The sequence below is a fragment of the Budorcas taxicolor genome, chromosome 19, assembly GCF_023091745.1.
Source record: "Budorcas taxicolor isolate Tak-1 chromosome 19, Takin1.1, whole genome shotgun sequence".
Lineage (NCBI taxonomy): Eukaryota > Metazoa > Chordata > Mammalia > Artiodactyla > Bovidae > Budorcas > Budorcas taxicolor.
The window spans coordinates 18,711,326-18,723,676 of record NC_068928.1 but is presented as its reverse complement, the minus strand read 5'-3'; the positions used below and the strand labels follow the sequence as shown (position 1 = coordinate 18,723,676).

Here is a 12,351-nt window from a genome sequence, read left to right as displayed (position 1 = left end):
GTTTAACATTCTAGTAAAGATCTATATATCTAAATCCTATATATTTAAAAAACATTGTTCAAACCTGCTGCTGCTGCTAAGTCGCTTCAGTCCTAAATTGTACTTAAAAACTAGCAGAACATGGGACTTTCCTAATGTTACCATTTCTTTAATGGTGTTCATTTCAAAGTACATTTACTACATATTTTAAAAGTATAAATTAGAGTATCTTTTACTGTGGCAGACTAATGGCAGATTGTAGTAAATTCCAGCATTTTTGTTTGCCTGAGAATTAATTTTGTGTGAGCATTAGAATAAAATCAGAAATAATAGATTTAAATATAGTATAATCTGGGAGATAAAATAGCACACTGTTGATTTTCTTGATCCTTAGTCCCTCATTTTTCAGATGTGTGCTGATTTGTAGTGGGGAGTAATAACCAACTTTTATGTTCTGAATATCTTTTCTTTTAGAGAATATTTGGAGAAGCTGCTGAAAAAAATTTATATCTCTCTCAGTTGATTATATTGGATACACTGGAAAAATGTCTTGCTGGAGTAAGTGAATCTGTTCTTGAATAGGCACGTTTTATGAATTCAGTTTTGAGAATGATCTGATGTACTGAGTGAAGCATAGATGTGGACAAGAAGAGTCATGGAGTAAAACATGAAAATGAGTTTTGTTTGCAGAGCAGACAGGGTAGCATAGAGAAGTTTTCAAGAAAAAATTATATTCTCTTCTTTTGTAAATTAAATGTTAAGATTACTTATAAGTAATAAAGTTTATATTTATAAAGTTAAGTTGGAGTCATATCTCTCAGGTTTTTTAGAAAAAATTTTATAGAAAAGTCACTATTTCATTTAATTAATTTCTCCAGTGGTTAGGCCTGTGGCATTGCTTGGCTGTCAAAAAATGTGATGTTAAAGACCACGAGAATCTTATTTCCCCCGTATGAATCTGATTTTAATATTTTACTTTTCAAATTTATGATAAAGAGAACTTAAATTTAAGCTGTTATATTGCTGATAGATCCTACCTTAAAAACACTTTTTATGTAAATATGAACATATAAAATAGATACATGGAGGAGTGTGTGGGTGTGTTAGTCACTCAGTCGTGTCCGACTCTTTGTGACCACACAGACTGTAGGCCACCAGGCTCCTCTGTCCATGGAATTCTCCTTGCAAGAATACTGGAATGGGGTGCCACTCCCTTCTCCAAGAGATCGTCCCAGTCCAGGGACTGAATCCTGGTCTCTTGCTTGGTAGGCAGATTCTTTACCATCTGAGCCGCCAGGGAAGACCATGTGGAGGAATCGTTGAACACAAAACAGCTGTTTCTCATGTCTCCTCTGAATAGTTACCTCAGTCAGAGTTTTCAACCATGACTTAATCAGAATTTTTTCAAGAAGATTGGTTGTATAGAGCATAGTGTTTCTATATTTCAACAGCTTTAACTCTTCCTGGAAAATAGTAGAAGTTTATATAAATATATAAATTTTATATTTATTTTTAGAATTATTTTATATTTATTCATATTAAATTTTATATTAATACTTTAATACCTCCATTTTAAAGATCTGTCTCTTCAATATGTATTGGGGTTAACTTATTTCTTAGAAGATTATAATCTCCCTTCCTTTGAGCTATCTTTTGCTCTTATTCTAAATTGCTTCTCTCTTTCACATGTTAAAGTTGTTCTCTATAGTAAACCTAGATAAGAAAGGACTTTGATATATGAGCACTGATCCATTGAGAAGAGAGAAAACAGTCACAGGTGTTTAAGGAACGTGTAGGATAGGGAGTTAAGACAATACATACTCTTCACACAACGATGGATCCTTAGGGAAGAGAACTATTTCAGACGATAGGCCGCAAAACCTAAGCGTGGTGTTTTAAATTCTTTTATTGATCCTTATCCATATTCCTAAATTGTGAGACAATGCTTATAAATTTTTTACTTAAATTGGGGGTGAGCTAATTTCGTTTTAGCTTTGTGTTGTCTCTTAATTTGTGATGAGCTGTCGTTCGTTTGTAAAATGGGGTGGAAGAGCAGAAAACTTGTTAAATGTTTAATAGAATGATGAAAGTTTGAAGGTACATGATTATTTTTTTTTAACTTCTCTTGAATCCATTTTTTGTAGTGATCTTACTACTTTGTAGTTACCAATACATCTATGACACCCATGTTTGAATGCAAGTAGGCTGGTTTGTTGCCTCTTCAGTTCTACATCTTTTCTCCATTAACATTTATAATCAAGAGGTCCTGGTAAATGTATTTTGGAGAATGATCACTGATATCATTGGCCCCAGTTTAATTTGATACTCTTTGGAGATAGCCAAAATGAAGCTCTACTAAGTGGACATGGTATAACTTATATAACCCATAAAAGAGACATTATCTTGCTTTGCCCTACTATTGAAAATGTATAATTGTTTCATTAAATTTATAATTAAAAATAGTATTGTTCATGTTATTGAACAGTTGTGTTTTTCTGGATTGCCTTCATTAACTCTTTTGATTTTCCCTTTTATTTTTTATTCTTAACTTTTTTTTTTTTAAGTAGGTCCTTGCTGGTTATTTATTTTCCTTTTTAGATCAAAGTAAGTTGAGGCTTAAGAAGAACTGAGCCCTATAAGTACATGTTTATCATATCAGTAGTTGAAATAGCTAAATGAAAGTGAACAGATACTTAACAATATTATGATTAAAATCAAAATTTCATGAGTAAAATTTTGTAGACTAAAGAATCTTAAGTATTTTTGTTCCTATATATATGACCATTGGATTTCCCAGGTGGCTCTAGTGGTAAAGAACTCGCCTGCCAATGCAGGAGACACAAGAGATGCAGGTTCAATCCCTGGGCTGGGAAGATCCCATGGAAGAGCACATGGCAGCCCACTCCAGGATTCTTGCCTGGAGAATCCCACGGACAGAAGAGCCTGCCAGGCTACAGTCGTAAAGAGTCAGCCTGAGGTGATGGCACACTTGCACACACACATGCATATGACCATTATTCAAAATTTGAACGCTTCTAGGGCTTCCCTGATAGCTCAGTTGGTAAAGAATCCACCTGCGGTGAAAGAGACCCTGGTTCGATTCCTGGGTTGGGAAGATCCGCTAGAGAAGAGGTATGCTACCCACTCTAGTATCTATGGACTTCCCTTGTGGCTCAGCAGGTCAAGAATCCGCCTGCCATGTGGGAGACCTGGGCTCGATCCCGGGATTGGGAAGATCCCCTGGAGAAGGGAAATGTTACCCACTCCAGTATTCTGATCTGGAGAATTCCATGAACTGTATAGTCCATGGGGTTGCAAAGAGTGAGTAAATTTCACTTCACTCACGTACCTTTTATTTGTTTATTAATTGGACTTAGTTTCAAGTCTGGTTGGTTTGGTTAGCATATAAATAAGAAAGAACATTGTAACTCAAATTTTGCAGTTTTTAAAATATTTTGTAATATCTATTTACTTTTCATGTATTTCAATGTATTTGTATCTGAAAGCTTCTGGAATGCAATTACAGATTTGAGCATAGCACAGTTACAGAAATTTGTTGTCATCTTGCTTGGCATTATCAAAATTGTCATTCATATAAGGATACTAACCCATTAGGTAAAATATTGGGGTGGAATAGTGTATGTTCAGGGTAGCTTATTCATTGGTGGTTTTGTTAATTGTAGATAGATTTACTTTGCAAAGTAGATATCTTAGTGTTAACACCAAAGATACCGTTAACAGAGGGACCACCTGGCATATGTACTCCTGATATGATGTAATATGAACTGTAATGAATTTTGCTTAGTGTTTAACCTGACTCTAATGAGACCATTAGATGTAGTCCCTGGTGGCTCAGACAGTAAAGCGTCTGCCTGCAATGCGGGAGACCCTGGTTCGATTCCTGGGTCAGGAAGATCCCCTGGAGAAGGAAATGGCAATCCACTGCAGCACTCTTGCCTGGAAGATCCCATGGACGGAGGAGCCTGATAGGCTACAGTCCATGGGGTCGCAAAAAGTCAGACACGACTGAGCAACTTCACTTTCACTTTCACTAAGACCATTCGGTTTAGATTCCACCTTAACAGGAAATGTAGCAACTAGAAGAGCTAGTTACATCACTAAGACATAATCAGATCAGTAATATACAACATTTTATGAGGCAACTGATCTGTTTTCTTTAAAAAAAAAAAAAAAAAAGGTCAGTGTTACGGAAAATAAAAATGGTGTACATAGAGTGTGAGGGGAAATACTTTGAGGATAAAGAGACCAAAGGAGTGTAATGATCATGCTGCAGTCAAACCTTTTTTGGACCCTGGTTGAGTAAAACTTGAACAGCTATGAAAGACATTCAGCAGGGCAGTGGCGAAATTTGGATATGAATTGGCTATTAGCTGATATGAGGGAATTTTTTACTTTTCCTAGTATGATTATTGCATTGAAGTTGGAGAATTTCCTTGTATTTAAGTGATATTAAAGTAAGGTAGTATTGAAGTTATGGTGTTCGTAATTTACTCTGAAATGGTTAAACCAAAACAAAATTATTTGCAGTAAGTAATATCTGTCTATTTTGGTCAGTCTCGCTAAAGGTAGATGTGATTGTCCAGCTTGGAATTAATTTGGTTGTTGAGACAGATGAATAAATGTGCTCATCAGTGTATATGAATAAAGTTTATTTAGGACTCATAGTAAACTAGGATTCCCAGGAGTGGGAGAGCTTACTAAGGGGAACAAATAGAGGAACAAGCAGAAATGTAGGTCCTGAGGGGATTGATGGGCTATCTCAACTTTTATTGTGATTAAGAGGTGAAAGATGGAGCCATCTTTTTTTATTAAACCAACTGTAGATAAATAGACCAAACATGATGAAATATTAACAATTGTGGAATCTAGGCGATGAGTATATGGGTGTAAATTATTCTATTTCAATTATGTATGTTTGAAATTTTTCATTATAGAAAATATTTACATGTAAGGTTAAGAAAGCTTTAGAATTACGTGATTGTTTCTATTTTAGCAACCAAAGGACACAATGAGATTAGACGAAACGATGCTGGTCAAACAGTTGCTGCCAGAAATCTGCCATTTTCTTCATACTTGTCGTGAAGGAAACCAACATGCAGCTGAACTTCGGAATTCTGCCTCTGGGGTGTTATTTTCTCTTAGCTGCAACAACTTCAATGCAGTCTTTAGTCGAATTTCTACCAGGTTAGTGTGCAAATTTTCACAGGAATGTTGGAAGTATAAATTTTGTCTTCATTTAAAAAAAAAGGTTGATAGGAACAAGTTTAATGTGGGCTTTTGTTAAAATTTTATGCATTATCATGTGATATTGTGATCTTGGTGGGTACAATTAAATATGAAAATGAAAATGTTAGTTGCTCAGTTGTGTTGACTCTTTGCTACCCCATGGACTGTTGTCTCTGTCCATGGAATTCTTCAGGCAAGAATACTGGAGTGGGTAACCATTCCCTTCTCTAGGAGATATTCCTGACCTAGGGATTGAAGCCGGGTCTCCTGCATTGCAACTAGATTCTTTAACATCTGAGCCACCAGGGAAGCCCAAATTAGTCACAATTAAATGTGAGTACTGTTATAAGCTTGAAAGTATAAATTTTAGGAAGAAAATATCACCTATGATCAAGTTTTTTTTTTTTAATACTAAGTCTGAATTTTTAGTTTGGCTTTTTAAGCATGTTATTCCTTTTTATTAAAGTAGTCAAATCAGAATAATTGATGAGTAGTCAGAATTCTAATGATATTTAAAGCTCTGATCCTTATCACAAGACACTAAGTTACCAAAAACAAAACCCGAAAAACCAAACCAGCAATGTGGGAAGCACAAGAAAGTAATTGCAAAGTAGAATTTTGTAGAAAGTGAACAGTGAAAGCTCCCATGTGTTGAACATTTACAGCATGTGCTATGCTATTTTATCCTCACAGTATCCCTGAAATGTAGGTGGTAATTACCCCATTTTACAGGTAATCGAACTAGTACTAAAGAAGTAATCAAGGCAGTGTGCCCAATAACGGAAGTCCCAAAATTTCTAAGTCAGACTGCCTTCAGAGTCTGTTTGTTCTATTGTACTAGGCTGCTTTCCTATACTTCTGTTTTAGCCTATTTTGATGAAATCCTTTTTTATAATATACACTGCTGTACTTTAAAATTGTATGATAAATATAATTGAAGCTTTTATTGAAAATTAGAAGTCATCATATGATCATTTGTTGTGATATGCTACAAATGGAGAGGTGAGTATAGAATTGTAACCAATGGTAGCAAGTCTCTCTGGAACTTAATTTCATGTAGATGATTTGCCTTTTTTATGCAAGTAGAGTCAAACAGGTCCTTAATTATGACCAAGTAGGAAGCATAACATAAATCACTTAGTGCTTCAGTGAATCAGAGACTAATACATAATAGAGAAAAGCAATCTTCCTTGCTTAATGATACCTACAGCTTTAATTTGTGTTGTGTGAGCGAGCATTGGATTTCCATGAGTTAGCTTAGTTCATTCTCATGTTGTTTTGCAGTAGGTGTGAGTGAGAAATATACATCATAGCTTGAGAATTTGTGCTATGGTTTTTAGGGGGAATCAGCTAACTTCAAAATCCTGCAGTCTTTTTATTAAAAGATGGCATTTCTGTAGTCATGATTCTAGGCAACAGTATTCTTCAACTCCTCAGAATTCTGGTGCAGAGAAAATTAAGATTTTATTTAATGTTATAATATGACTGATAATGTAGAGTCATGTTTATATAATGGAACAATGTCTTCATGAACACTTAAGTGTTAACATTTCATATTCTGAGTAATACCGGTTGAAGGGCAAGGTAGCAAACACCTAGGTAATAGGAGGCATTAAAATGATAAAAAACAAAACCCCTTCTTTGTTTAGGTGATACTAGACCAGTCTTACTTTTTTAAATCATCTTACACTGAAGGTAGAAAATGATCAAAAGAATACAATGTTTTTAGTCTATCCAAGCATGAATTGCTTTAATAAAACACAGCAAATGCCCCACCTCTGAAAACTTTAAAAATCTTCTGGTCTCCAACTGTTTTATTTTGCAGCATTAGCACGTGTAAAAATACGCAACTTTTGTGTGTTTCCTGAATCTAGTTCACTCTTTCCAGAATAGAAGTTAATAAGTCTCCAGAATAAGCTAGTTTCTTTATCTTTCGGGGGACACAGACTGCTCAGAAATGGAATCTGTGAAATTTATGTTTCAGACAACTGTGTTTGCTGTTTCATCTAGCTTATGCCAGGAATAGGAGCTGATCTTATTAGAGGGTCACTTACCTAAAAAGACCATTGTGATGGTTTAACTTAGATGGAGTTATCCTGTGACACTCCAGTGTCATAGCATTAGGTGACTTAAAATATGCAAGAAATTGAAATGACATTTCTTTCTGAAGATTGATTTTATACTTTGTATTATCAATGGCATGACAATTTGTTGTGTTTGGCCATTCTACCTACCTATGGATGTTTCTCTTTTAGGATTAACATTAGCTTTTGATATTTCTGTCATTGCTTTTCTTTCAGGAAATAATATGAGTTACAGATCTTAAGATAATTTTTTTATTCTGCTAAAGTATATATCATGTTCTGTGGCTCATAGTATTCTTTTATGTAGACCATTAGCTGCTTTCTCCACCGAATTGCCTGTTCTATGGTTGTAGGGTCCTAAAGACCCAAATTATGTCTGATTTGAAATATCACCAGAAGCAGAAGACTCAGTCACTCTGAAAGTTCTATTTGATTATTTTACAAGTCTGCTTTTTTTTTTAGTAGTTTATTAAATATTCTTTTTTATAGTTTAATATTTCTTCTTGTATGTCTAATTATTTAAAATGTTCGTATTTACTTTCTCTTGAAGATTGTTAAATAATCTCATTTGTTTCTATGTGCCAACTCTCATTCACAGTGAATTGTTTCTGTTTTGTAAACTGTGATTTATCTTTAATGCAGTGTGTATTTTCTTTGGAAATCTCTTGTCACCTGGGACTCTGAGAGTATCCTAATGATGGTTTTGCATTTGCCAAGTGCCCAGTTTTGGACCCATGTTTTTGTTAATTTCTCAGTCCCAGATTGTATGGGTAGTACAAATGTGGGCCTCAAATCCTTGCAAGGTGACAGCTCTGGGTGACTTTTTCCTCTACGCAAAGCTTAGGGAGAGCAGACAGACTTCTTTTGCTGGTAAATCCCTACCCCCACCCCCCCTTTTTTTTTTTCTCCCTGTCGCCCTTTCAGTCTCTCTCTCTTTTTTCAGGAAGTGCCTAGCTCTTTCTAGCCATGTTTTATGCAAGGCCCTGGTTGTGCTTCCTGCATTGTTAGGGTTCAGGGCTTTGTATCCAGTCTTATGTGGATGTTTAGCCCCACACCCCTAGGTTAAGGAGAGGAGAAACTTAACCAACTCTCACCGTTGTTGGCCAGATCATCCCTTCAGAACCATCTCTGGTTTTCAGTTTCCTTTCCATTTCTGGACTTGGGTGGGTAAATAGCATTTGTTTTGCTTTATTTCTATACATTTAAAATATCTGTTTGTTGTTGTTCAGTTTATCTAGTCTTTTTAGATGTTTTAGTGATAGGTTTTCCAGTTCATTTCTTTTGACCATAATACCTTTTTATTTGATTTCTCTGCCTTATAAATTCCCCAAATGCCCCTTCCTTATGATAATAACAACTGTAAAAGGAATTCAACTTCCCTTCCATTTTTCACAAACAACCACCAGAGTTAGCTTTTCAAAAGTTGGTGTTGCCGATTTGCTAAGTTGTGTTTCCTAAGGAGTCATATTCCATATTTTTAGGCTCTTTGCAGCAGCTGTGGAATTTGTAGCATATAAGTCAGTTTTGAGGACCTTCTCATTCCCAGTGTGAACTTCTAAGCTTTTCTCACCCTGATGATAAGAAGAACATTAGTGTAAGTGCTTAGAATGATTTTACTGTTAGCTATACATCTGTAGGCTGAAGCGAGTGAAAGAAGAATTTGAGAAGGAAGAAATAGTATTGATTTCATTTTTTAGCAACTGAAGGTTTAATGAGATGATAATGTCAATTTTAAATTATACTGCATTGGTTACAATTTGAGCTAATATTTTAAATAAAATCATGTAGTGCTTGTGCTTTTTTACCATCAATCAATTCAATTTGTTGAATTCAGAATTTTGAACTATCCTAAAACTTCAGTTGATAGATTATTTTTGGTTTTTTACTTTTCAGGTTACAGGAATTGACTGTTTGTTCAGAAGACAATGTGGATGTTCATGATATAGAATTGTTACAGTATATTAATGTGGATTGTGCAAAGTTAAAACGACTCCTGAAGGGTAAGTTTAAATGAATGATGTATGTGAAATGAATCACTGTGGGTGAAAAATAGGTATTTTGAATGTACTAATTGAACTAATAATGTTGAGGTAGAACATCAAAATGGGTTTTATAATGCAAATGTCCTTGAGAAGTGGATAGTAATACTTTATGGTTCAGTAATTTTTGAACCTTTGCAAATAATACAGTAATGAATATCTTAAGTCTTGGCAATGTAAAGTTTTTGTTCAACTGCAGTTTTTGCTTTTTCTCTTTATTAAAGAGAATGTGAAGATGCTGTTATTTAATTTTTCTAGAATTTCATCTCGAGGATAGTTATGTGTTACAGAAGTTATTTGTTTAGTGTAGTGCTAAAAGCAGATAGTTTAGCAGGGTATAAAAGTTTCATTGCAGATGGAACCAGAAGATTGTGCTTTTATGATGAGAGGAGAAATTGAGTCAGGAATCTCATTTCTGATATTCTGTTTCCAACTCTGTTATCACCTTACTGACTGACTTTATAGCATTTCAAAGTCTTTTATTCTTTCAGTGCTTAGTTTTGCTTCCTTATAGAACATATCAATAGTAGTCACATGTGGGAATATGCCTATGTGTAAGGTGTAATGCCTAATATGTAATTTTAAAGCTTTGAAGAGTGCTTTCTATCATTATGTTGACTGAAATGAACTATCAGAAGGAATTGAGAGGGTTTTTGGTGGTAAGCAGGAATGTGTTAATATAAGTCAAATAACACTGAGTATTATGAATATACTGAGTATAAATGCCTAAATTCATTTCACAGAAATTGTTTTTTAATTTTATGTAATATTGGATTCTGGCTAATTTAAATGTGAAACTTTATAGTATGTGATTCATACTTATTTTTATTTTACTTTGTATATTGATTAAGGAATTGTCAACAGTGTTTTTTAATGTTTGACCTGGAAGGAGATTTAGTTATACTACTTTGAAAACTAACAGTTCTGCAGTGCAATTTTCAAAATACCATGTTTAGTTTTCCTAACATTTGCTTTAAACTCAACAACCATTTCACCAAAGATGTAAAAAAAAACTGTATCTATATAGGTGAATACCATAAGGCTGTGTTCCAGCTATATTACCATTGTTCAGAATTTATGATTTTAGGCCATTACCATGATAAAACCAAGCAATGCTTACCTCACGTTTCAGTAGCTTTAATTAAGGAGAAATGAGTCATTTTAGCTGTTACATCCCTAGTGGCTCAGACGGTAAAGAATTCTGCCTGCAATGCAGCAGACCTGGGTTTGATCCCTGGGTTGGGAAGATTCCCTGGAGGAGGGCATGGCAGTCCACTCCAGTGTTCTTGCTTGGAGAATCCCCATGGACAGAGGTGCCTGGTGGGCTGTAGTACATGGGGTTGCAGAGAGTTGGACACAGCTGAGTGACTAAGCACAGCATAGACAAGTAGACAGTAGTTATTTTAGATTATAATAAACCACCACTCAATTCAGTGTAAATTTCAGGATTTTAATATTTATTATTAAACATTGAAAAGTTAAGGAATGATAATATTTAGATATTTCCTCTATGTATAAAATTTAAGAAATGTGAGTTTTTTTTTCATAGCTGTTCAGTGGCATGTGGGAAATCTAGTCCAGAGTGCTTGTGGATAGGTATTTGTTTAAAAGATCAGTTTCTTAGAAATGTTTAATACATAATAATTAATTGATGGTTCTCCGTGCACAATGAGAGAAACTAAGTGTATGGATAAATTACTTTCTTTTTATTGTGGTAAGTTACCCCATTGAATGCAGCTTCCTTATGAGCATAAATTTATAGAATTTTTGCTGATAAATATGACATATAAAGCCAGTATTAACCAGACCAGCAAAAGATGGTTCTATACAGTCATGGTGAAAGGAATGGAAACTTCCTGTAGTATGAATAGTAAAAGTAATAATGTGTTTTAAATTCAATTCAGCAGCTTTTGTTGATAAACTATATGTAAGAAACCATGCTGATTGCTGGGATTACAAAGATTAATAAAATATTGAGTCTCTCCTTTGGAGCTCATGACCTGGTTCATGAGACAAATATATTATCAGATTATTTGCAAAGCAGTGTGGCAAAGCTAAACAGAGTGTGTATAACGTGAGAGAAGAAGTGTGTATGTGTTTAGGGGCAGGAGATGTTAAAAGCAAGATTCACAGGTACAACAGTACATCATATCATATTAATAAAAACATAGTAACATTTGTTGCATTTTCAGTATGTGCCATATATCACCCTGTGCAATTTACATGCTCTTTCTCATCAATAATCACAAGAACCCTGTGAAACAGATGTTACTATTATCATCCTTTATATTGAGGAGGAGACTGAGGCCTAAGTAACATTTCCAAGATCATACATCTGTTGAGTGGCAGGATAAAGATTCAGTTCACATCTGCATCTCTAGATCCAAAGTACTTAACTGCTGTATTATTTTGCTTATGGGTAATGAGGCTTTGTTTTAGTGGCTGTGGGAAGTGATGCAAAGGTTTTTGGGTGGGAATTACCTTGATCTGTGTTTTATTTTAGATATGCCACTTTGCTTGAAATTTGCAGGATGATTTGATAGAAAGTTGCATGTACTTCTGGGACTTGGCTGTGTAGTAATGTGACATTGAATTAAGGATAGTGGAGGTCTGGATGGAATGGGATAGAGTGGGGGCCAATTTGATATGGTATTTAGGATGAAGAATATATAATCTTTGAGTAGAATACATTGCATAGCTTTTGGTGATTAATTAGGTGAGTGAGTGAGTGAAAGTCGCTCAGTCGTGTCCCACTCTTTGCTACCCCATGGACTATACAGTCCATGAAATTCTCCAGGCCAGAATACTGGAGTGGGTAGCCATTCCCTTCTCCAGGGAATCTTCCCAACCCAGGGATTGAACTCAGGTCTCCTGCATTGCAGGCAGATTCTTTTACCAGCTGAGCCACAGGGAAGCCCAAGAATACTGGAGTGGGTAGCCTATCCCTTCTCCAGAAGATCTTCCTGACCTAGGAATCGAACTGGGGTCTCCTGCATTGCAGG

At 35.1% G+C, this 12,351-nt stretch overlaps 1 protein-coding gene across 1 annotated transcript in view; it reads left to right on the top strand.

The window, feature by feature from the left end:
• The window catches only part of NF1 (neurofibromin 1), a 249,573-nt gene that overhangs the window by 57,637 nt on the left and 179,585 nt on the right, over window positions 1-12,351 (top strand). The window contains exons 3-5 of the mRNA XM_052658746.1: window positions 454-537; window positions 4,994-5,184; window positions 9,204-9,310. Of these exons, the coding sequence (XP_052514706.1) occupies window positions 454-537; window positions 4,994-5,184; window positions 9,204-9,310 (382 nt within the window). The remainder of the gene's footprint in view (window positions 1-453; window positions 538-4,993; window positions 5,185-9,203; window positions 9,311-12,351) is intronic.